The 26,831-nt window shown below is 37.9% G+C and overlaps 1 protein-coding gene across 1 annotated transcript in view; it reads left to right on the forward strand.

The window, feature by feature from the left end:
- Positions 1–26,831, forward strand: part of LOC125226163 (cardioacceleratory peptide receptor-like) — a 233,801-nt gene that overhangs the window by 137,112 nt on the left and 69,858 nt on the right. The window contains 2 exon segments of the mRNA XM_048130067.1: positions 6,504–6,633; positions 16,715–16,850. Of these exon segments, the coding sequence (XP_047986024.1) occupies positions 6,508–6,633; positions 16,715–16,850 (262 nt within the window). The 5' untranslated portion in view covers positions 6,504–6,507.

Consider the following 26,831-nt stretch of genomic DNA (forward strand, 5'->3'; position numbering starts at 1 on the left):
AATAATCAATGAGCATCGTGGTTTTCATCAGACATAAATTTTTGGATTGAGTAGACATTGTAGTGTTGAAATGTGGCGAGGAAATACGCTGTTAAAATTGTTCGGTTTACCTAAGTTACACCGTATGCGTGACGATCACGTTCCAAATTAGTGATAAGCGATATTTATAAAGCGCCGACTATAAGGCCGTTTTCACATTATCCGATCCGATATCGGATGTCGGAAGGATTTCAATAGAAAAAATCCAAGATGGCGCCTGTAATGTATAGGATATCGGTCCGACATCCGATATCGGATCGGATATTGTGAAAACGCACTAATAAGGCACATTTTACGTCGGTCGATTCATGAGAGCTGGGGGCCGATTTTTGAGTCTCACGGCGTTCGAATTCAGAAAAATGGTACTGAAAATAATAGGCAATTCACCGTTTTCAACCGGTATTTTAGTGACAGTGAGACTCAAAAATCGGCCCCCTGGCATGAATAAAATGAATAAACATTTATTTTGTGTGAATGAGACTTGTCTATTAATACAGTCGTAAGAGGCCTTACGCCTTGGAAAAATTCTTCAACTCAAATTTATGTAGAAAGTGTGAGTAATTTTAACTGTTGATTGTATATAATACTTTGACCTTAATTTGAGCAAGTAAAAGAGTCAAAACTTGAATTTATTGCGTGTAGTAAATATAGGTGAAAAAAAAAATCAGTTTTGCTAAAATTTGGTCAGTTTTGAGTGATTATTGAGTTGAGATTTCTCTATAAAAAGTCACTAAGTTACATCTAAATTGTATGTTTTTAAATCGCAATAGCCATGTTAAAGTAACAAGGAAAAAAATATTATGATTTACGTTACATCACACTGAATAAGTACTTAATTCATAAGCGGTATTTAGGCAATAAGGCCTCGTAACTGTCAAAAAGCAGTAGGCTGGGCACGTTAGTCGCAGGACAGACGGTCGGTGGAACCGAAAGGTTCTTGAGTGGAGACCGCGACTCGGCAAACGTGGTGTAGGACGCCCTGTGACAAGATGGAGTGACGACGTACGCAAGCTGGGTGGTGACACACCTCGGACACTGGCGATCAAATATATTGAAAGAGGCGCATTCCTAGCACACAGTTTTAGCTCGTGTAGGTGAACGCGTACTATGCTTATATGACAGGTCGACTGTTTGTGTTTTTGACAGGTGGTAACTGTGAGGTAACCGAGAGGGGGTGGGCGGCACTTTCAGCGGGGAGCGGGAGTGGCCATACTGTACGATAGTACTCTTTATTATACTGTGGTGGTGATGCGGGCTGGATGAGATTATGTCCAGCAGTGGACGAGGATAGACTGATGATGATGATGATGATGAACTGTCAAAATCTGCCATTTTATTTGTTAACCTGTCACACACATGCATATTTTCATTCACTCATTTTATTCGTGCTAATTCTTGCTCTTATGAATTGACCACACATATCGTCACTACTTTGAAAAAATCTCGTATCTCACGCTGCTCCTCACAGTTAAAACGCAGTAAGTCTATATGCATTCCATACATACTTACTACAATTTTCTTTTCATTGACACACGAAGATACAAGTTTTTTTTAAAGTAGTGACGATATGCATCCAGTTCGAGGAAGGCTTTTATTCTAAAAGTACCGTTACGATACTGTGAATGCTTATATCTCGTAAAGGCACGCTTTGTCATAGAGATTAGTGTTAATGTGTTCAAGCTCGTCTAAGCTTTGAATGTGATAAAGTTATAAATGACTTGACCTATAACCTATTGTTAAGAACGCTGGTATTAATAGACATATGACTTACAGAATACTGACATCATCTACGAAATAAATTATGTATCTTCCTTGCGTTATGCCAGCTTTCTGTCAAAATTAGCAGTAGGTAGTGGTATTAAAACACTTTATTGTACCAGAAAATAATACAACAAACAAAAAAGAGCTTGTCACTAGTACAGAGACGAACTTATCCCTTTAAGGGATCTCTTCCAGTTAACCTTTGAGCAGTTGAAGGAGAATTGGAGATGGTAAGCATACAGTACAAACGACCCTTAAGCTCCACCCTTTACGAAAGCTAACTATTGCCATCTGCTTAACTACATACATACTTAACATTAGACTTATATTGACCGGGATATAGACCGGAATACCTTTAAACTAACAGTAAATCATTTCAAACTCTTATCTAAATATATAAAAGAAGAAACTGTCTGATTGACATATCAACTCACAGTCGAAACCACTGGTCCTAGAGATTCCAAATTTGGCACGTATAGGTTCCTTATAAGGAGCACTAAGAAATAATTTTTCCCCTCACTAGCTCGGAAACACGTGTTTTGTCCTTTAATACCAGCGGGTAAAAACGCATTTTATCCACTAGTGGGTAAAGTAATTTAACCTTGAATAAAGTCAAATTAACTGCTTTAAAATTGATAAAAGTAGGTGAATCTAGTAATAAAGATGATTTACTTGACTTACTTGACTTAATGTCCTGTGTCCCCTAGATGGGGCAGAGGGCATCCACAGTGCGTCGCCATCCCGAGCGGTTTTGAGCTTCGCGCTTTACTTCGCTCCAGGTCATCCCTATCGCCTTCGCTTCTGCAGTGATCGTCCTCCGCCAGGACTGCTTAGGGCGGGCACGTCTTCGCTTTCCTTGGGGATTCCAGTCTAGGGCTTGCCTCGGTATGTGGTCGGGGTCCCTTCGGAGCGTATGGCCAATCCAGTTCCATTTGCGGCGTTTGATCTGCTGGTTGATCGGCGTCTCACCGCAGCGTTCCCACAGAGCTGTGTTGGAGATTTTCTCGGGCCAGTATATTTCGAGAATGCGGCGAAGACAGCGGTTGACAAAGACCTGGATCCGTTGCGAGATGTCCTTAGTGACCTTCCACGTCCGACATCCGTACAGCAACACGGGTTTCACGTTGGACCGGAATATCTTGAGCTTAACTCTCCGAGTCAGTTTCCGCGATTGCCATATAGGACGGAGTCGTGCGAAGGTTGCTCTCGCCTTGGCGATCCTCGAAGCGATGTCCTCTTCGGTCCCTCCAGTTTCCGACACTACACTACCAAGGTACGTAAATTTGTGGACTGTCTCCACACCCTCTGTGCCGATGAGCAACGGTACCGAACTGGTTGCTCTGCACCTCATGTCTTGGGTCTTCCTGGTGTTGATTTTGAGTCCCGTCTCCAAAGCCTCTCGCCGTAGGTCGTCCAATTTGGCTTGCATGTCGGCGCGTGTGTGGCTCAATAGGCATAGATCATCGGCATAGTCTAAATCTTCCAGCACGTTGGACAGCCCCCACTCTATGCCGCGGCGCTTTCTATTGGTCTTGACCATGATGCCATCGAGGACGATGGCATCATGGTCAAGACCAAAAGATGATTTACCACCTGTGGAAATACTGGAAGCAGTGATAAACGCATTTTTTGCGTTGTAGTTTCCTCGCTATAGTGAGGGGAAAAGTTTTGTGTTATATACAAGGGGGCAAAGTTGTATTTTAACGCCGAGTGTGGAATTGAAAAACGAGAAGTAAAATATATTTGCAAATAACTATTTCAAAATTCACATCCAAATGGGGGTCCAAAGTTCGTTATTTGAATAAGATTACTTTTAGTACGCAGGCGAAGCCGCGGGAAAAGCTAGTTATACATAGTTAACTTCACAATCGCTTCATAAGCTACGCTAAGTAAATAAAATAAGTAAACGTTTATATGTTTAAACATTTAACGAACGAATTATGCAACAAGAAGAAATGGGCCTCGCTCGTTTTTGCCCAGAACGTGCAAGTTGTGGAATGAGCTACCTTCTGAGGTGTTACCCTTCCACTATACGGGGACGGGGTTCTTCAAGAAGCAGGTATTCTGGAAGCGGGGTTCTCAAAGGTCGGCAACGCATAAGTGGCTCCCCCGATGTCGCTTATGTCCATGGGCGGCGTTGACTGCTTCTCATCAGGCGGCTCGTCAGCTGCCTATTTCATAAAAAAAAAACGACAACGTTCGAATCGAAAATAGTCAGAAAACGTACGAAAATAAAATCATCTAAGAACTTGGACATGTAACACAGTATGCCTCCCGAGACTCAGGACAACCCATATCCAAAAATAAAACGAATTCGACAATTGAATAATAGAGAAGGTGCGAAAATAAAACCGGCCAAGTACGAGTTGTACTCGCGTTGTAAGGGTTGTACACTACAGGAAGGGCTTAAGCGCCTCCTTTTCAGTAGGAACTTAAGTAATTTTTGCGTATAATCGATATTTTGAACAAAACGAAACAGAAATGAGTTTATATTTATATATAATATTCAAACGCGCTCACACAATTTCAAGAGATTTGGTAACGCCTTGCAGCGGCAGTGAGTGAAATTCGTAATTTGAGTTTTTTTTTATTTTAAGTCCGACTTACGCTTTACTGTAGATTGAAAACTATCTTGTGTATTTTTTTGAAAAGTTCATTCACTCTTAGTAGTTTCAGAGATAAGGATGGGGGGGGGGGTAATTTTTTGTCTATTTTCTTAAATAACTTGAAAATTATCTTACAATTTTTTTTTAATACTTAGGAAAACCTTTTTAATTTGATATACAGTATAGTTCTAGAAGCTTTGATTTTTAATTTTCACTTTTACCCCCCAAAATTGGCCCCTATAATTAAATCTGCTTAATTTAAATTACATGTCCGTCTTTGGGTCACAGGTTTGTATGCGTGCCAAATTTCAAGTTAATCGGTTCAGTAGTTTCGGAGAAAATTGGCTGTGACAGACGGACAGACAGATGCACGAGTGATCCTATAAGGGTTCCGTTTTTCCTTATCCCCTACGGAACCCTAAAGAAGTCCAAAATGTTTTATTTACATTTTGTAAACTTATGTAGGTATTCAGTATTCATTACAACGACTACAACATCAAAATAACTCCGTATTTACTAGTAATACGTACTATATATTCAATGAAAAACCCTAAAGGGCTATATTCTTGTCAAATAATTAAGTGGATCCCCTGCCACGCTAGCTTAGTTTTAAGTTACTGGACACGTGACCTGAGACCTCGACATTGATAGATGAGTGTTAGACACTTTAGCTTACTTAGTGGGTTAACAAGATCATCATTCAACGTAGCACCACAGTATAATAAAGAGTACTATCGTACAGTATGGCCACTCCCGCTCCCCGCTGAAAGTGCCGCCCGCCCCCTCTCGGTTACCTCACAGTTACCGCCTGTCAAAAACGCGAACAGTCGACCTGTCATATCTCACTCATACAAGCATATGGTACGCGTTCACCTACACGAGCTTAGAATGTGTGTTAGGAAAGCGCCTCTTTCATATATTTGATCGCCAGTGTCCGAGATGTGGTAGCACTAAAGTTACTTAAAGAACAAATTATTTATCTAACGAGTGGTCTGGCTTGCAAAGCCGATAGTCTTAAGTTCTAATCCTGGTACAGTCAGACAAAAAAGTGGTTTACCACTTTTCGACTCTGTTTTAAACAGGTCGAAAAGTGGTAAACCACTTTTTTGGCTGACTGTACAGATACAGCGCGAAATGTTTTTCCTTCGTATTCCCACGGAAACACACGAACGTCATACTATTTCAGTCAGTCTCAGTAGGTATAAGAAATACCAAAGAGGATCGAGTATTATAGAGAGTTACAGCATAAACTTCCATCTCTCGACACAAACTTAAAACTTTTGAACCTCAGTTTTGACAATTTGGCCCATATTCGCAGCTTGATATGTGTTAAAATGTCAAATATTAATATTAGCGCCATCTAGCCAAGCGTCCCCCAAAGGTGTGTCATCATCTAGGTCACACCGTACCTTTATCTGTATGGTTTTGAGGTACGTTTTTTTTTAGACTTTATCTGTCTATACAGAGTTACATATGTCTTTGGAAATACTGACGATGACTAAACTAGCACGACGAATAAGAACGTTTCCGAGAAACCAGACGTGATGATAACAGACATTGTTCCTGAGTCGTGGTTTTGATATGTATTTACAATGAAAATGTCTTGTGTGATAATTTTTAAGGTTTAGATGTCTCCATGTATACATACATATATACAATCACGCCTGTATCCCATAAAGGGGTAGGCAGAACACATGAAACTACTAAAGCTTCAGTGCCACTCTTGGCAAATAAGGGGTTGAAAGAAATCGAAACTATGACATTGCAGTGACAGGTTGCCAGCCTCTCGCCTACGCCACAATTTAACCCATATCCCATAGTCGCTTTCTACGACACCCACGGGAAGAAAGGGGGTGGTGAAATTCTTAACCCATCACCACACAGGCAGGCGTCTCCCTGTATAAATAAATAAATAGCTATTAAATTCGTCACTATATATAACGGCCTAAAGCCTGGTACTTAAAGAGTAGGGCGAAGCCCGACGTATACGGTCTAAAGCCGTCCCCACTCAGCGAGCTTTTCCACCATCATATGGATCAATCGAACCCCTAGCGACATCTACCGGCAGAGTGTTAAACTACTGATCTTCTTTTTCAGAACCATGGATCCGGAGCAAGTAATGGAAGAGATGGACACCTCCACTCCTGGGGCCCTGGTATTTCCGAATGAGAACAGAACACTAAATAGCACCAACGCTACTGACATCAACTACTATTACTTCTATGAGGTAAGAAGCGGTGTCTTCTTTCTAGCGTTTTTCTTTCTTTCTTCCATCTTTCTAATACGGCTCATCAGAGACTAGGGTCCACTTTTGCAACTAGTTCCAAGGCTTGGCATAGACCAAGGATAATTTATATAGAATATACAATCTTCATACTACATAAGAATCGTATCAATTTTTTTAGCGCCACCTATCATATACTATCATAACTACACTGATGATGCCTACAATTTTTTTTTTAATATGAGTATTGACGTGATATCATGATATTAAAATAAAGAAATAAAAAATATTTCGGGAAAATATGATTTGCGCCACTTCGAGACTGCGAAACAGCGCCATCTATTTATAAGCCTAAAAAGCCCATACATTTCAGGGTTACGCTGTTTTTATGAGGTTTGTCAGTCCCTTATTAAATCGTCGTTGGCATATACACTATCACACTAGTTTTAAGGAAAGCGACTGCTAGTGCTATCTGACAGGCAACCATGGTCGCACGATAAATGATAAAACATCAGGCCTTCCCTATCGCACTATTTGTGTGTGATATTTTATCATTTTATCGCGCGACCATACTTGCCTGCTTGATCTTTTTTATTATTTCAGAGTAAACTTGAAAGGGACAGAAGAAACATGACAAACAAAGCACGGTGTCAATAAGACACTGTTCTACTACAGTGGTCTAGAAATCAAATTGGACTATACTTCAGGTACTTGAGAAGTGTGCACTAGTTTGCAAAGTCGCAAAACTTGGACGATTCAGTTAAGCGTTGACTAGGTTTGAGTGTTTGGAGATATCATATCGCAAAGTTAGACTGGAGTTTCAAAATTCATTGCACTTGGATCTAATGGGTGAATCCACGTAAATGTAACTGCTGTGTTTTGCTGGGACGTCAGTCTTCCGCGACCACGGCCAGTGCAACCTGGCCGAAACGTTGGGAAAAAAGGTAAAAATAATGTTAATTAATCGCGTTCGACCTGTGTGTGACTTTAAATAAATGTAACGTGAGTCACGACTTCAGTGAGTGTTTATTTGAACTACAGCTGCAAATTAAAGGATCTATGCATATATCCGGAAAGAAACACTTATTTAGAGATAGATTATGATTTGAACTTCTATCGTAAATGGAACATGCCATTAAATCGTGACTCATGTTACTCTTCCCGCGAATTGACCCTAATTCAAAATTTCATAGTACATTTTACAACGTGGTCCGGAAGTTGAATATTGCGATTTAAAGGCTCGCGTTTGCAATATTCTTACTCCCACATATACAATTTTTTTAATGATAAAATTTAATTTCAATTCTAAGTTACCTAATTTGCAGAAAGAAATAAAGGAATTCATACATAATTCTAGGTAGATGATCAAATAAGACACATTTTACTGTTATATTAACCTATTCCAGCTGTCTTTGGAAATATAAATATTACCAAATATTACTTAACACGACAATGCTGCACCAAAATTGCTGGAAAAGTTACGATGTCTGCGAATTACCTATATTTCTTATGTCCTATAATATAACTGACCACCGTTAAGAGATTCGCCCGTATTTGATTTACACACAATATCTATTGGGTTGGTAAGAAAGTAATGAGCGATCGATTGAATTCCACATAAAATTTTTGAGATAGTTCTAGAATCTTCTATGGTCGAAAGTATATAAAGGGCGAGTCGCAAAGTTTCTCGTCAGTCATTCACTAGCTGTCACCGAGCTAATATAAGGAAGAAAATGGACGAATTAAAAGTGCATGTAAGGCATTGCTTACTATATGAATTTCAGTCTGGCCATTCAGCCGCCGAAGCAGTGCGTAATATATGTCAGCGTGTTGCTCCTGAAGTTGTGTCTGAGGCCACGGCGAAATGATGGTTCCAGCGGTTTCGTAGTGGCGACTTTTCATTATCAGATCAACCTAAGTCTGGTCGACCGGTGAAGATTGATGTAGCCAAATTAAAAACCTTAATTGAAGGAGAACCGAGGCTAACGAGTCGTACTCTTGCTACCGAGTTAGGCTGCTCTCATGTCACCATAGAAACACATTTACACGAGTTGGGAAAAAACTACAAATACAGTGTTTGGATACCGCACGAACTTGATAGAGATCAACTAAACCGCCGTGCCGATATCTGCATACAACTTCTGTCTTTTCGCCGCACATTCAACTGGTTGGACCATCTTATCACTGGAGATGAAAAATGGGTCTTATATATAAATCACACACGCAAACGTCAGTGGCTAGCTCCAAACGAAAAAGGAATAGAGGCACCAAAAACAGAGCCTCACCCGAAAAAAGTTATGCTGTCCGTTTGGTGGGATATTCATGGTATTATTCACTGGGAACTCCTACCAAGTGGAATGACTGTTACCGCATCAGTATACTGTAATCAGCTTGAAAATTTAAACCAAAAAATCTGTCAGAATCGTCCACAGCATGCTAAAGTTTTTTTCTTACACGACAATGCTCGCCCACACATTGCAAAAGTGACTCGGCTAAAGCTATTGGAGCTAGGTTGGAAAGTGATACCTCATCCACCGTACTCTCCAGACTTGGCACCTACGGATTACGCATTGTTCAGATCGCTAAGCAATGCCTTGAATGAAAAAAAGTTCGATGATCAAGCCCATCTACGACAGTACATAGCTGAGTTTTTGAATCTAAATCTAAGAACTTCTTCGCCGATGCTATTCATTCTTTACCAGAACGATGGAGACAAGTAGTAGATAACGAAGGCCATTATATTTTTGATAAATGATTAAAATAATAAATTAAATAAAAATTACAATATTGGTTATGATTCGCTCATTACTTTCTTACCAACCCAATATATAGGTACTTAATATTATAGGTACTGTTTGTTTGTCCGTCTTTCACGGCAAGACGGAGCTACAATTTGACGTGATTTTTTCAGTGGAGATAGTTCTTCAACTATCTCCACTGAACGGATGGAGAAGTAACATAAGCTACTTTTTGTCTCTTTCTGACCCCCCACTTCCCTAAAATGGTGGGTGGAAGTTTGGATGAAGCATTCTGATTTTTTTTTTATTTAACGCTAGCGAAGCCAACGGTAAAAGATAGTAGGTACCTTTATAACGTAAAAATATGATATGACGAACCCACAACGTCCGATAAAATGTCCGCCACGAAGGGCATTACATGTGCGTTAGACCAGGAAAAATAGCTTGACGTGGACATAATTCGATAACCGTAATTTTCTTTTTCTGTCGTATAAAGTATCATTAGTGATAGTTAAAATGCAAATTATTAATCAAATTAGGGTTCTGATTCAATTAAAAAAAAAATAAAAACGAACTTTGAATATTTTTTGATTTTATAACTAAAGTATTAAATGTAATCCGGAAAAAGTGCTTGTATTATGTTGTGACACCTGCATTTCATATAAAAACATCAAATTTTTATAAATAATTCATACAGAACTATCATTTATAAAGAAGGTTTAGTAAGTTACACATTTTCAGGCGTATTTCACTAGAAAATATTGTTAACCGTAATCCTGCAATTTATTATGAATATAATATTACGTGTGTTGATAAATTATTAAAACTTATACCAATACTTTTGGCGCTTGTTCAAAATCTTAAATATTGATAATTTTAGGAAAGGAAAAATACCTAACTAAATTGAAAGATGGTAAATTTTGCCGTTAATATATTCTTAGTACTATACGAAATCAATTAAACAACAAATATGTAAGATTCATTACTTAATTGATATTTTTCTTACTTGCGCTTTAATATGAACGTTATTACCTGCAGAATAAGGTCGTGCACAGAGTAGGTACAGCTAGTATAGTAGTAGCGGGAACGGGCGGCGAGTCGTCAACACGTGTTTCGCTCGACGATATCAAGGGCGCCGCGTTTTCAAAACGCTTCGATAACAAATATTTCACCGTCCAGTATAAGAGAGCTCCCTTATTACAAGTGACAAAAGTCATACAAATCAATTAGTCCGATAGGTCACGTTAAACTGGTCAAGTCGTTAGCTCAATAATAGTACCTATCGAGCTTGACGAGATGCTTGGATCACAACAACGTAATATGTATGAAAGCTTGCGGCGCTTAAGACTGTATTCTTTCGAGTCGTGTGTAACGTATTTTGGCGAGGCAAATTTGAAGCACAGTGCGTGTCTGTCTCACTCACCCTTACGGTAAACCTAATGAACTGTTTCACTTTCAGAGGATTTTTGAAGTAATTTGGGTAATGTGACATTGTCGCGGTGAGGTCTTTCCGGTACAAATTTATCGGTGGATCTTTTCGGATTTGTGGACGATGAGCCGATGCGATGTCGCTCATTTTGAAGTGTCGACTCTCGCGAGGGAGTTCTTAGAGGACCGCGAGGAGCGCGTGTGACTGTTGAGTTTTTGAATGATTTGAAGTTTGTGAATGATTTTATTTTGTGTGTATTTGTGTGGGCATGAGGTGTTTGTGTTGCGAGAGTCAAATCAATAATATGAGTGGTACAAATTTTATTAGGGGGCCTCATGTGTGAGAAACTCAACACTCGAATGCTGCGTAACAATGCGAGCCGAAATCGCCTAATCGGAAGTGTCCGACTTGGTATCGACTAATCTATACACGTTGTAACATGAGAAACCAGAAATCAAAACCTGGTTTCTGGTATCTGGTACCCGGTAACCGGTATCCGGTATCCTATATCCGGTATCCGGTAACCGGTATCCGGTATCCGGTATCCGGTAACCGTTAACCGGTAACCGGTGACAGGTCTCCGGTATTCGGTGACCGGTAACCGGTAACCAGTAACCAATGACCGTTAACCGGTATCCGGTAAACGGTGACCGGTAACCGGTAGACGGTAACCGGTATCCGGTAAACGGTAGACAGTAACCGGTAACCAGTATCCGATATACGGTATCCGATATCCGGTTTCCCGTGTTCGGTTTCCCGTTTCTGGTTTGGTTTTGGTTTTGGTTTTAGTTTTAGTTCTGTTAGTTTAAACAAAAACAAAACTGAAAACGAAAACGGAAACCGAAACGGGAATGGAAACGAAAACCGAAATCGAAACCGAAACCGACACCGAAACCTACACCAAAACCGACACCGAAACCAAGACCAAAACCGAAACCGAAAAAAATATTTAAGTTCCTAGAAGTAAAGAGTGACAGAGATAGCACTATAATCATTTAAGTTCCTGGTAGTAAAGAGTGACAGAGATAGCACTCATGTTAGTCAAACTCGTGGTATGTGCACTTCCCGCACACAGTAAAGAGTGACAGAGATAGCACTATAATAATTTAAGGTCCTGGTAGTACAGAGTGACAGAGATAGCACTATAACAATTTAAGTTCCTGATAGTAAAGAGTGACAGAGAATAGAGATAGCACTATAATAATTTAAGTTCCTGGTAGTAAAGAGTGACAGAGATAGCATTTTTGTTATTTAAATTTCTGTTAGTAAAGAGTGACAGAGATAGCACTATTGTTATTTAAATTTCTGTTAGTAAAGACGTAAAGAGTGACAGAGATATCACTCACGTTGGTCAAAGACGTGGTTTATGGACTACTATTTGGACCCCCCAATGTCACGCTTTTTTAATCCTTTAACATGGATTGTCACATTTAGTATGACGTAATATATGAATGACGCCTAAAGATTGAGAGAGACAGCAATATTGTTCTTCAAATTCGTGGTAGTAAGAACAGGGTGCGTAGCCGAATGGCACAAACGCTCACGAAACGAAACGCTATAGTAGATATCTATCTCTATCGCTCTTGCGTATTGGCGCAACAGAGCCAGACTGCGTTTCGTTTTCGTTTCGCGTCGGAGAAATGGCATTCGGCTACGGGGCCTGAACAGAGACAGCACTATGTATCGCGCGGCCGCCGACTACGCAAGTCACCGCGTAATTATAATAACCGTTCGGCTCCTTTTTAGATCGTGTACAGTCAACAACACAGCTGGCAAGACAAAGTGCCAAAAATATGTATAGAGTATTTTATTTCCTGTACAAGTGTTGGTACTTAGTACATTAAGGTGTGTGTATACATATATTTGGCACTTTATCTGTATTCATAGCTGAGTTGCTGACTGTACCAATAACGATCAACTATGAACTTTTGTGGTTTGTTTTAAATAGTTCTATGCAGATATAGATTAGAATACCTATTCTATCGGTACTTTTTGTATAGGTTATTATAATAATTGGACAAAATAATTATAATCAGTGCCGGCGCACTCCGCGATCACGATTCTTTCGCCGAGCTACAAGGCCTTGATATATAGGATGTATTATTTTATCAGCAACAAAAATATGTGATGATATTGAATTAAGGCAAAACAAGACATATAAACGCTCTCCATTATTTCCTCCCTGGTTTATGAAGCTAGAACAATGATTTTTAACACATACGAAATTCGTACACTGAAATAAAGTGATGATACTATAAATATACTCGACATTCAAAGTCGATAATCTAGTGACGTGAGAAGTTATTGATATAACAGAATTTTGCACAAAATAGGCTCACCCTTTGATGTTGAAAATGCCGCCACTCTATAAAACAAACAGACCGCACACGAGCAGCCGACATTAAATTCTATTGCACGGCGCGAAGGTCGAAAGCCGCGCCCGCACCTGGGCGTAGGTAGCGAGATCGGGTGCACGTGCGCTTACCTTTGAAATCGCCGACACGCAGGTGTCGCCGTTCGCCCTCTCTTTTCATTTATGTTTCTGTTTCAATCGGTTAGCCGTTTGCCGGCCGGCAATAAAGGTTGTTTTTTTAACCGACTTCAAAAAAAGTAGGAGGTTCTCAATTCGACTGAATGTTTTTTAGGGTTCCGTAGTCAACTAGGAATCCTTATAGTTTCCCCCTGTCTGTCTGTCTGTCCGTCCGTCCGCGGATAATCTCAGTAACCGTAAGCACTAGAAAGCTGAAATTTGGTACCAATGTATCAATCACGCCAACAAAGTGCAAAAATAAAAAATGGAAAAAATGTTTTATTAGGGTACCACCCCCCCTACATGTAAAGTGGGGGCTGATTTTTTTTTTCATTCCAACCCCAACGTATGATATATTGTTGGATAGGTATTTAAAAATGAATAAGGGTTTACTTTTACTAAGATCGTTTTTAGGGTTCCGTAGTCAACTAGGAACCCTTATAGTTTCGCCATGTCTGTCTGTCCGTCCGTCCGTCCGTCCGCGGATAATCTCAGTAACCGTTAGCACTAGAAAGCTGAAATTTGGTACCAATATGTATATCAATCACGCCAATAAAGTGCAAAAATAAAAAATGGAAAAAAATGTTTTATTAGGGTACCCCCCCTACATGTAAAGTGGAGGCTGATATTTTTTTTCATTCTAACCCCAACATGTGATATATTGTTGGATAGGTATTTAAAAATGAATAAGGGTTTACTAAGATCGTTTTTTGATAATATTAATATTTTCGGAAATAATCGCTCCTAAAGAAAAAAAAGTGCGTCCCCCCTCTAACTTTTGAAGCATATGTTTAAAAAATATGAAAAAAATCACAAAAGTAGAACTTTATAAAGACTTTCTAGGAAAATTGTTTTGAACTTGATAGGTTCAGTAGTTTTTGAGAAAAATACTGAAAACTACGGAACCCTACACTGAGCGTGGCCCGACACGCTCTTGGCCGGTTTTTGATCATATTAATATTTTCGGAAATAATCGCTCCTAAAGGAAAAAAAGTGCGTCCCCCCCCTCTATATTTTGAACCTTATGTTTAAAAAAATATGAAAAAAGATCAAAAAAGTAGAACTTTATAAAGACTTTCTAGGAAAATTGTTTTGAGAAAAATACGGAAAACTACGGAACCCTACACTGAGCGTGGACCGACACGCTCTTGGCCGGTTTTTTTGTATGTATGTTACTCGATATCTCCGAGAATCATGGACCGATTTTCAAATTATTTTTTTTAATCGAACGGGTATAACCCCGAGATGGTCCTATTGGCACCAAGTCGGGGTCTGATGATGGGATCTTGGAGAAATCGAGGGAACTCTTCAAATGTTATAGGCACATGTAATGTTTTTAGTGTATTTTTAATAGGTACACCAATATTTACGATTGATGGTAAAAATTTTAATGTCGCTGAGCTGATGATGGAAGGTCAACTCCTCAATGGTTAGGAGTTAAAGGATAATTCTTTCACTACTGTACGTATATAATATCAATAGGAACCACTAAAATCAATAAATAAATAAATTTTTCTTTAATATAAAACCGCCTTCAAAAATAAGCGCGTTACAAAACACGGAGAAACTAAAACGCAAAAAATAATAAACCTTTGAATTCAGATTTCTTATCGTATTGCAATAATCTAAACATCCAAATTATAAACAAATCAATTATTTTTGGAGTCGGAGCCAGCCTGGGTATGGTTGGGTGGGGCAAACAGGCATGAGGGATAAGAAATCTGAATTCAAAGGTTTATTATTTGCATTTTTATTTGACATTTTATAAACTGTACGAAAAAGATCCGGATATTCATGCAACTTTTCCATGGTTTCGAAATATCTGTAATGTTCGGATAATTTTCGCATAGGGTGAACCCAATATCTCCTGTGCCTCTGCATATTGAGAATTTGCAGCAAGGCAAACGCATCTTCATCATCGGACGAGGAAGACGTTTCCGCAACGAAATCAGCCTGTATAATGACGCATCGAGCCGTGTTTTCACCTCTTGTGTGTAATTTAGATTGCGTCCGCGCCTCGTCCTCGCCACGCCCGCGCCACGCCACGTCCGTTGTGTTTATTTTAGACGTAAGACGCGCCCCCAGGCGGCGCGGCGCGCGCCACGCCGCCGCCACGCCGCCTGGGGCGCGTCTTACGTCCTTCCTATACAAAATGTACTGAGGAGACGATTTTTGAATTACACTCAGGTGGCGTGGCGCGGACGTCCGTTGCGCGCCCCGAGACACGCGACGCTCTGGTGTGGCCGGTACCTTACGTCCCTAACCTATTAACCGATCCGCCGCGGTGACGCGGCCGGTGCGCGGCGCGCTCTCCCAGGCCCGCGCCCCGCGCGCTCCCCCCGCCCCGCGACAGCCGCTCTACGACAACTTTGCACCCTTTTAAATTACTGACATTTACAGTTTCTTAAGCGCGACCTTCACAGTATTAATTTTGATAAAATCATGATTATAGTACACAAAAACCTGGTCTTAAGCAAAAAAATCTCAGTTACAATTTATACCTACTGAGAAATTCATGTTTATTTAAGCGTTAAAAATATATGTTTAAGATCGGTGCTAAATGTCTATATATACTCAATACAATGCAAATTGATCTATATATCATGGTCACCATTTTTACCTACCTAGATATTCACATTAAATGAAAACGGTAAAAAAAGTACACAATCAGATTTATTTTCTGTGTAATATCGCTAATAACTGATCGCATCTGAGTGCACCACAAAGTTAATCTAACAAAGTTTTCGGTTAACTATTTTGCTGTTAGCGAAAAGTGGGATAATGTACTTTATCTCATGATTTTTATAAGATATGAATACGATCGTCTTTTTTTTAATCTATGTACATAATTACTATTTGATGCTTAATAATAATACCCAATAAAATATCAAAAAGGACGAGTTATTGAATTATGTCCAGGGTACCTTACTTTTACTCCACTACGTAAAATTGACACACCTAGCCGAAAAGCGTCACCGCCATAAGCCATGAAAGGTTTAATCGAGTAATGGACACTTAGTCGATAAACGTAGGATATAGATAGGCTATCGGGATTGAGAGGCTTTCTAATTTTGGCAGTTGATAAGACATGTTGATAAATAATTAAACTTTATTTCTATGGGTTTGGGATGACACGTGTTAAACTGTAGGTAAACTTTCGGCTGAGGACAGGCGTCCACAGGATACATAGGCAAAATGTCCATATTTGTTACTCAGCCGCTTATTGCCGAATTTAATCTTGCCAAGTGCTGTGCGTTTCAAACGAACAGTTTGGTCGATATATTCGGCCAAAATGCGAATCATTCGGTATTTATTACCTATCATATCATCAGCCTATAAGTATTTCTGTAAAGCCACATAATTTGTAACGCCTTTCATTGTCCCCAGGTGGCGCAGTTCACAGTAATGTGGGTGCTGTTCATATCCATAGTGCTGCTCAACGCGTCAGTCATCGCTGCACTTCTCTGCACCAACGCCAGGAAGAGTAGGATGAACTACTTTATCATGCAACTCGCTATCGCCGGTAAGTACGTTTATCTAGAACTAAGTTTTTTCCCGCGGCTTCACCCGCGTACTAATCTAATCTTGTTTTCCCATACAAACTTTGGACTCCCATTTTACCCCGTTAGAGGTGAATTTTGGAAAATCCTTTCTTAGTGCTCCTCTACACCTTATAAGGAACCTATGTGCCAAATTGTGAATCTCTAGGATTAGTGGTTTCGGCTGTGCGTTGATATATCTGTCTAGTCAGTTTCTTCTTTTATATATTTAGATTATATTTGACCGGGATAAAGACCGTGATTATAATAGGCCTTTGCATCTATGACAGATGATTTAAGCAGCATCCTTACGACACTTGAGTTCGTGGCTGTATAGCCCAATTCGAGAGAGGATCCCTCGTCCGCACACACGGCATGTGTATGCTCCCCCAGATGGGCGGGGGTTAGAGGCCTGCTCGTGACGCCTCATGCGTTTATCATTCAAAGAGGAGAACCAGGCATTGTCGTGATTACCTTTTTAGTTTTTGTCAAGCTCCTGATATTTCGACGCAGTTGTATGCATCATGATCACGGAAAACTGAAGAAGGCGGGTGGATGTCAAAGTTGCCGGACCGCAACCGGACTAATTCCCAATAAGGCCAGTTATTACCCTTCGGGTTGGAAGGTCAGATGGCAGTCGCTTTCGTAAAAGTGCCTTTTTTTTGTTTAGGGGGGAAAATGCGTTCCGCATACCACTAGGGTGCGAGGGGGACCCTAGTGGTTATGTGGGACTCCCGTATTGGCTAATGAGGCCACGGTATACCCACTAAAAACCCCCCCACATGCCACCTCGCCGCCTTGTTGGCGGGGTTACCGGAACAGTTTCGTAAAAGTGCCTACGCCAACTCTTGGGATTAGTTGTCGAAGCGGATCCCAGGCTCCCATGAGCCGTGGCAAATGCCGGGATAACGCAAAGAGGATGATGATAATGCATTTTGTATTAACCACCGATCTCTACTAGCTAAGTGCATCTCGTTTTAAGTTTTATTTTTAAGAAATTTTAATTTAATTACTCTGAGCACTCAAACAAAATGTTTTTGCAGTTTGTCTATCCGATGTAAAAGAGTTTTAAGTTTGCTTAAAAAATAGGATTTTTTAATTTAGTTGCTCGTTTCGAGAGCCCTTTTTTATGGTTTTACAGCATTGCAACGTAGCCGAATGGCACAACGCTCACGAAACGAAACGCTGGTAGATATTTATCTGTATCGCTCTTGCGTATTAGCGAGACAGAGCCAGACTACCTTTCGCAGCGTTTCTTTTTCATTTGGCGTCGCAGAAATGCCATTCGGCTACGGCACCTGGGGTATGATTTTGTATTTTTTTAGTATATAGAGGTAGTTAGTAATAGGTAGAGCACGGGTGGTAAAGCATAAAAATGTTTATAATAAGTTCTCCTTAAAAGATAAATATATGCCATCCCAATTTTTTTAGATCTGTGGGAAAAAGACAATTTCGCCATAAATTTGTTTTAAAATATCTAGCTCAAACGGTTTGAGCAGCATATTCATATTCAATTAAAATATCGTCATATTTAAAATAAATCATGCAAAATCTTAACAAATTATAACCCAAAACATTCTCAAGAATCACTCTATTCATAAGTGAAAACCACATGAAAATTCGTTTAGTCTTTTCGATTTTCACATACACACGGACTTACGTTTATATTTGGCCCGACGTTTCGAACATCACATGTTCGTGGTCACGGGTAGACTGGCGAGGAATTGCATCAACGTCTTCTAGCCGCGCGAGTTTTTCGAACTACCCGCACTTGATCTTGATTGATGTCACTACTTATCATTAACTAGCTTTTTCCCGCGGCCTCGCCCACGTATTAAAAGTAATATATTTATTCAAACTTTGAACCCCCCTTTCACCCCCATAGAAAGAGAACTTTGGAAAATCCTTTCTTAGTGCTCATCTACACCTTATAAGGAATCTACTATGTGCCAAATTTGGAATCTCTAAAATCAGCGGTTTTATCTTTGCATGTCAGACAGTCAGTCAGTTTCTTCTTTTTAACCCACGACGCAAAAACGACGGGGTGTTATAAGTTTGACGTGTCTGTCTATCCGTCCGTCCGTCCGTCCGTCCGTCCGTCCGTCCGTCCGTCCGTCCGTCCGTCCGTCCGTCCGTCCGTCCGTCCGTCCGTCCGTCCGTCCGTCCGTCCGTCCGTCCGTCCGTCCGTCCGTCCGTCCGTCTGTCTGTCTGTCTGTCTGTCTGTGTGTGTGTGTGTGTGTGTGTGTCTGTCTGTGGCATTGTAGCTCCCGATCGGATTAACCGATTTCGATTTAGTTTTTTTTGTCTGAAAGCTGAATTCGTCGGTAGTGTTCTTAGCCATGTTTTATGAAAATCGGTCTACTATGTCGTGGTCGGTTTTTCAAAATTTTAATTTTGTGGTTTGGTTATATACAGCGCGTAAACCTAATAAGGGCGATAAATGAAACCAGGCATATAATTCAATATTGTTATCATTAATTACAAGGTGTTTTTGAGTTACTCTTAATTTTCAGCCCATAATTAATTTTTGAAAAATTTCCCAGCAGCAATGACAACTGTCAACGAGCGTTTAACGCGAGTGTGTTTGCATTACGTTGCGGGCCGAATTAATTTGTATGGATAAAAAAAATATTTCAATTTTAAGTAAAAGTTAACTAATTCCATTTTTTATGTCCTATACTCACCACCGTTAAGAGGTTCGCCCGTATTAGGTTTACACCCTGTATATTTAGATTACTTTTAATGTTATATTTATCATTCAAAATACAATAGGCTAATTTCAAACTTAGCCGACCAAGTGTAAGGCATTAAGGATTCTTTGAAAACTAGCTTACTGAACTTAAAACATTCAAACCAAAACTTTTGTGGGTTGACAAAAGCCGGAGGAGTATTTAAATATTCTGTTTATTGTTAAAGACGTCATACTTCAATAGCGAATTTTAGATAACTTACTTAGGAGCGAAAATGCTAAAATGAAAAGTTTAATACACTAGTGTTATTAACTAGATTTATCGAAAAAAAATTGTCCAATTTGTCCATTATGAACAAGTCAGTTAAAAGATATTGCGAAAAAATGTTTAAAATCGAGGTTCCGCTCTCGACTGTTTCCTCCTTCAAAACTTAATCAGTCGGAACGAAATTTGAGAATCTGAATAACAATGAAATAATCTGTGTCGGACTAGTTTAGTGTTCAACTCAGGTGAAAATATGGCAGGAGAAAAATTTTGGGTCGATAATAATTAGCGCTAGTGGCCTAGCTGTAAGAGCGTGTGACTTTCAATCCAGAGGTCGCGGGTTCGAACTCCGGCAAGTTCCGAAAAACACTTATGTGCTTTTCGGTAAAGGAAAACATCGTGAGGAAACCGGACTAATTCCAATAACGCCTAGTTACCCTTCAGGTTGGAAGGTCAGATGGCAGTCGCTTTCGTAAAAACTAGTGCCTACGCCAAATTTTAGGATTAGTTGATAAAGCGGACCCCAGGCTCCCATGAGCCGTGGCAAATGCCAGGATAACGCAAGGACGTTGATGTAAGGTGTTTGTAATATTCCTACCCTATAAATACCTAACTAACATCAATTACCTATTTAGTTAACCTATATAACCATACAAAAATTGAAACTCTAAAATTTATTAAATAAAATTAATTACCATGAAACGAAATCAATCAATTAAGTTAATATCTTAAATTGGATCAGTATTTTGACCTAGTGATCGTTTAGTGTCTATGTAGAACCCAATGTTGTAGCCGTAAATAGTAACCAGTCCTTTTCGCATATTATGAAACAGTAATGCCCTATTACGCCTAATAAAATAACCCTAAAATGTCAATAACCAAAATAGATGGATTAAGTCCACAACAAAAATCAGAGTGAATAATAAGTTGTAATTAAAAGATGGAGTTTAATCAAATATAATTAGATTGTTTTAGTTAAATAAAACACAAATAAACAAATGAACATAATAAAATTATGTCAAAATTAAAATAACTAATGTTTGTCAGTAATTAATCTAAAATGTCACTATATTATTAGAAATAGAAAACCAATAGTAAATATAATACATTTTAAATATTTTATTTTTGGGGTTATAGATGTCGCTCCGCCTCCGCGACAGTCCATGGCCATCATCCAGTTACGGGTCAGACCCCTGCCCCAGTTCTGAAGGAACTATTTTGTGGTCCTGAAGGGACATCTTTTCATAATGACAGGACTACTTTCATTTGTCCGAGCCATTATGTTGTGACACTTTCATCACTATAGAGAGGACTTTCAAAGGGACAATTTAAAATATCAAATGCTGGTAGTAGAGCAGTGTATCTGACCACTCCAATTCTCCAGAATTCTGTAACTTTGTACATCATTGTTTTTTGTAGGTATTTATCAAAATAATATTATCCAAACTGTTAATGTAGTCATTTTGTATCACCTTTCGGACCAAAATAAACCACGATCTTGCAACTTTCTGCCTCGATCCAGTCTAGACAAATCATTTATGATAGGTATTTGGAATAATATGACTTTATATTTGAAAGCCATTATGTAAAAATCACAGGCTCATAGATAACAGAATAGACAGACAAACTGCTGAGGGACAAGCTAATTAAAAATAATCATTTTTATTTTAAAAACAAAATGAATTTACAATCTTACATTATATTGTGAGCTATTTAATTTTATTATTCCCACAATATATTTATTTACTACCAGTAGGTATACAAGGGACCAAAAATATATATAAAGTCATAAATGTATATGTCGAGTTTGTCATTTGTCATAAATAAACATAGTTAATATAAATTCCTATAAGCCCTACTAATCCCAAATCAATAATTGAATATCATTAAATGTAAGCCTTTCTGAGCCTACCGTAGGACTCATACAATCTATGTACAAATGTACAACATTTATTTATTTATTTATTTATAAATTCACTCACACAGTTAAAGTCTAACATATTAAGTAACCAAATCCCGTGTTAATGTATAATTGAACTTTCTAGAAAATGAATAAAGACTTGAAAGGAGAAAACAATTTTAATTCTAATATTTCCTATACCAAACAAAATCCTAGCCCTAACAGCTAAACTAACCATCTACTCTACCGACATATTAGCAAACTAGCGATCCGGATCGCACATTTAATTTACTCGCGTGATTTTCCGAAAGTGCAATGGAAAATCTCTAGCTAAAGCTAACTAAGACGGGCGAAGAATAACCCTTTGACCTGACACCCTATTTCTTCACGTGGGCTGGTTCTCACACTAGGGATTGGGACAGCAAGAAGTCAGCCAGACGGGTAAAGTAAAATAGGAAAGTTGGACAAGAACCTGGCAAATTTAAGAAGTTTAGATAACAACTCAAATCGTCCAGATTCCAGGAGCAAAATCCTGTCTTAATAAACGCAGGAAACTGCCAAGAGCTCACTTGGACTCTACTAAAATAACCCAAGAAATGTCCCTTGGTTGACTAGGGCTATAGTTGAACACCGTTAGGTTACCCGCCCTATCCCTCCAAAGAACTGCAAAATATCAGACCAGTTCATCCTACTAAAATAATCTACCCCAATAATTATTTACAGAAAATAATTCATTAACTAACAAACTAAGTAATATATGAAATCCTTCAACAAAGATTATTCTAGCGTAAAATACCACTAAAGCAATCCAAGCTAAAACATTTCACACATTAAAACACAATTAACTCTTTAACTAATAAGAATCACTCACAAATCTAACCAAACTTTAAAACTATAGCAACACTATTGTTCTACAACTCTAAACTCTACTAGTACACTTTATAATACTAGCAGTGATCGAGCTCCAAAACAATAACAATTAAGACACTTAAATTTACACCAATTAAACACTGAAATATACGCTTATTAACACAAATACTCTATATTATCCTCCAACCCAAACCATACCAGTATCATGAAATACTAGCAAAATCTAGGCTAGGGCATAATATAGGTAATCTAGATTTACCCAAATAAACCTAAATAGAACCAGTCTGACGGTCGAGCGGAAGGCTCTCTAATCCCCGAATGCCAATGAATGAATCCCATGCAATGCCTTGCATCCCATTTCAAACATCCCTTCCAAGATTCTCAAATCCCCACTAGCTCCCACTTCCTCACTCCTGATTGGTATTTCTTAACCAACGCTGAAATTCATAATTTCATACAATATTTAAATAAAACATGTTTTATTTCCTGATCAGAATAAGGTCCAATTTGATCTACTCATAGGGCGTGGCCGAACTAAGTTTTTTTCCACATGTTTGGACACAGGATTGGCTCACTAGACTTTTTTCCATTTGCACATGCTTTAAAAATTGTCTCAATCAACGCTCTTTGTAATATGGTTCAATATGGCTTAAATTTGTTTTTATTGGCTAGTATCATTTAATTGTACAGTTTGAAATTTGACACATCTTCCTGTTGATTTGAATTTGACCAGGCAGCATTTCTTAAAATCCCTACTGCAAAACCTTTATGACTTTGAAACAAGACTCAAATTGGGCTACAAATAAGCATCTAAATATTTTGGTTCACTATAAATCTCCAAGCTCTCCATCTCGTATTTCTAAAATATGATTTACTTGAGACTAAACAAAATTTTAATTATCGTGAGACCGAAACAGGAATTTAATCAACTAAACAAAAAATATAATTATTATGCTTGCATATGATGAAACATGGAAGCAAGTTTCTGACATGTTACAATCGCCTCCCAAAATTTACTGTAGCTTAAATATATTAAGGATATATATTTGCAGAAGTAAATTTTCGAACAAAAGTATACAAAATGCTAAACAAAAATGATAAATTACTGCAAGTAAAACTATTAATAAAAATCTCTTTTAACATTCTTCCCTTCGTGTAAGCCTTTTTTTTTTGTTGCGGCTGTGTGTGTGTAGTGTGTGTTTATACCAAACTGAAGAATGAACATTTCTGAAGGAATAAGTTTACAGGGCCATTTATGTTAGAAATAAACAATTAAAAATGCAGCCAGTTAATTTTGCCTCAACAAAAGAATAGAAGTTGTGCTGTGTATGCCAATGGCCTACCCTTCTACCGATCCGACTGATACATACGAGAGTTTCCGACTTGAGTCTATATTTTAGCGACCAAGAAAGGAATCAAACGGTATCTCTTTTTAAGACAAAATTGAACCTTTTACCAAGGAGCATTCTATGCCACTCGAGGGGTTACTATCTTTAAAAGATTTAATTCCAACACCGTATCTGATGACTTATTTCCCCAAAAAGCCTTTCCTAGTCTGGAGCATGTTCATCAATAACGGGATGTCAATTATAAAAGTTTAAGTTATGCTATGCTTAAACTTTTGATTTCCAAATGAAATGACAAATAAACTGATAAATATACTGTTTGTTATACAATCACTAAACAAATAGTACTAACCAATAAAAAAGCACAACTAGATTGCAAATCGAATCTTTCGAAACGAGCTAAATTACTAAATATCCAATATTAAAAGCAAATACGAAGCTCACTTCGTGATTATGCTTTTCCATATGAGAGAGTACTAAACATCTCGTTACTGATGGGTGTGTAGTGTTTCCTGTTCTGATGTTGTGTGTAGTATAGAGATAACACGGCGGCAGCTTAAACCTGCTAATATGCTTTTTTTTTTTTTAGCGAGCCTAACCTAACTCCAAACTACCGTATTACCTCTTTTGTGTATGTGTGTGTGTGTTCCGGTCAGAATATCAAAAGAAATATCGTTGTTTAGTTTTGTTATTTTTTTCAGGGCCCTGCATAAATAAAAACATTTTTTTTTCATGCAATTTAACTTGTTTTCTGACAACCATCTCATTCATTCATCTACATTCTCATTTTCACACATCCCCGAAAATGTACCAAAACTTTTCCCTTTAAAGAATTGAAACTAAAATAAAAATTAGGTACAATTATTTCATTTTTAAGAAAATCTACAATTAGCAAACATATACCGAATATATTTATAAAAGAGATATACTAAAAAAAACTATTTTTTTTTATATATCTAATGGAAAATGTTCCCCAAAATGATCTATTTAAAATCAAGAAGAAGGAGAAAGAAAAAAAAATATAGAGAGCCCAGTTCAATAGCAATAAACCTTTGTAAAATAAGAAATAGCTAAATATAGTTTAAAAATTCAGAGAAATTTATTTTTTCGTTTAAATTATTATTTTTAAATTTTAAAACAGTTTTTTTTTAAATTAGAAATGTGTTTTGTCTAATTTGAATACTATTATTTTTAAAATACTGATTTTAAATATAATAGAAATTTAAAAAATCTACGTGTTGAAGAAATAATATGCTGCTATATAATCTATATAATAAATTCATTACTAATTATGTATTAGCATTAAAACTCAGTTATGAATATGTGTATTTATTTTTGATATATTATATCTTAATAACTTAAAATATAATTGAATTTAAAGATAGAATGAAGCCGCCTCACAACCCCTCCAAAACAGTTAATTCACACTAATGAATATAGAATTCTTGAATAACTTTCTCAAATAAAAATAAACGTTAATATATTATGTATAACCCACATAAGCAAAGGACCTTACACAAAACAATAGCATTTTAACTACCTCAAATAGCAAAGGACGTTTACAAAAGTATATATGATTTTAAGAAACAAAATCTATATAGATAAATCGTAAATGTTTTATGGTCGCAATTATGAACCTCTAATTCAAAACAGTAGCTTTCCTTAATTTATAAAATTTAACGAATTTATTAAACGAATTCTGTACCGCTAATACCAAATTAACCAGTAATCAACGATCCTATAAATCTGCTATTACCATATTTTCAATATTTTGAGTACCTAATTATAGATTGCCAAGATCCTATTTTTATTTTTTTTAACGACATCGTTTTTTACTAACTGACAGTCATGACACGCAAGGATAACTCGTTTTACTAAAATGGTGTAGTGCTTTTCTAATAGAACCAATCTCTAATATAGGTACTTAAAACTTTGTACATGACTTGGTGACATTACTTTATGTATCTGCTCAATAAATCTATTCTTAAAACTTCTGAAAAATAGTTGACATTTTCTTGTGAATTATCTAGCTTGAAATATAATATATAATTATCAAAACTGTCACACAATGCTTAGCTATGAAAACCTTTCAATAAAAAATGTAATTTCTTCCCTGATCGTCTAATTGGTATAAAACCCCTACTAAAACTATGGTAGTGCTTACGATTTGCAAATAAAATTCTTTACTAAAGTCAGCGTTATGTAATTGTATTACGTTAATAAATTTAACTTTTACTTCGTAAAATGCCTGCTGTTGAATACTACCCTAATTCCAAAATTCTTTTTTTTTTTTGTTAATAATTCAAATAATATAAGTATGTTTATCATATAATTATATTTCCTACAACTAAGTATAAACCGTCGATAAAAGTTCATGAGCCTATAATGTTTTCAATTGTTTTATATCTTTAGGTACTGTAAATTATGAATCCGAGCATATTTACTTCTTTACATGAAACACAAAGTGTTACTAATCAATTAAATATAACCTTCCCGTTTATCTTTACTTCACAAACTGAATTAAAACGTTCGTTTAAACTAAACGCAACTACTATTATTACTATAACTGCAACTATTATTACAATTATTTTCTGATTTCAACATAAAACAGGCGGACCGTATGCTTGCTTGCCACAGACGTAGTATATAAAAAAAACCGGCCACCTTGTCGGCGTGATTGACATACACACCGGCACCAAACTTCAGCCCTCCAGTGCCCACGGTCACCGAGATCATCCGCGGACGGACGGACGGACGGACGGACGGACGGACGGACGGACGGACGGACGGACGGACGAACAGACAGACGGACAGACAGACGGACAGACAGACATGGCGAAACCATAAGGGCTCCCAGTTGGCCACGGAACCCTAAAAAATACTATATTAAAAATT

Source organism: Leguminivora glycinivorella, chromosome 5 (assembly GCF_023078275.1).
Source record: "Leguminivora glycinivorella isolate SPB_JAAS2020 chromosome 5, LegGlyc_1.1, whole genome shotgun sequence".
Taxonomy (NCBI): Eukaryota; Metazoa; Arthropoda; class Insecta; order Lepidoptera; family Tortricidae; genus Leguminivora; species Leguminivora glycinivorella.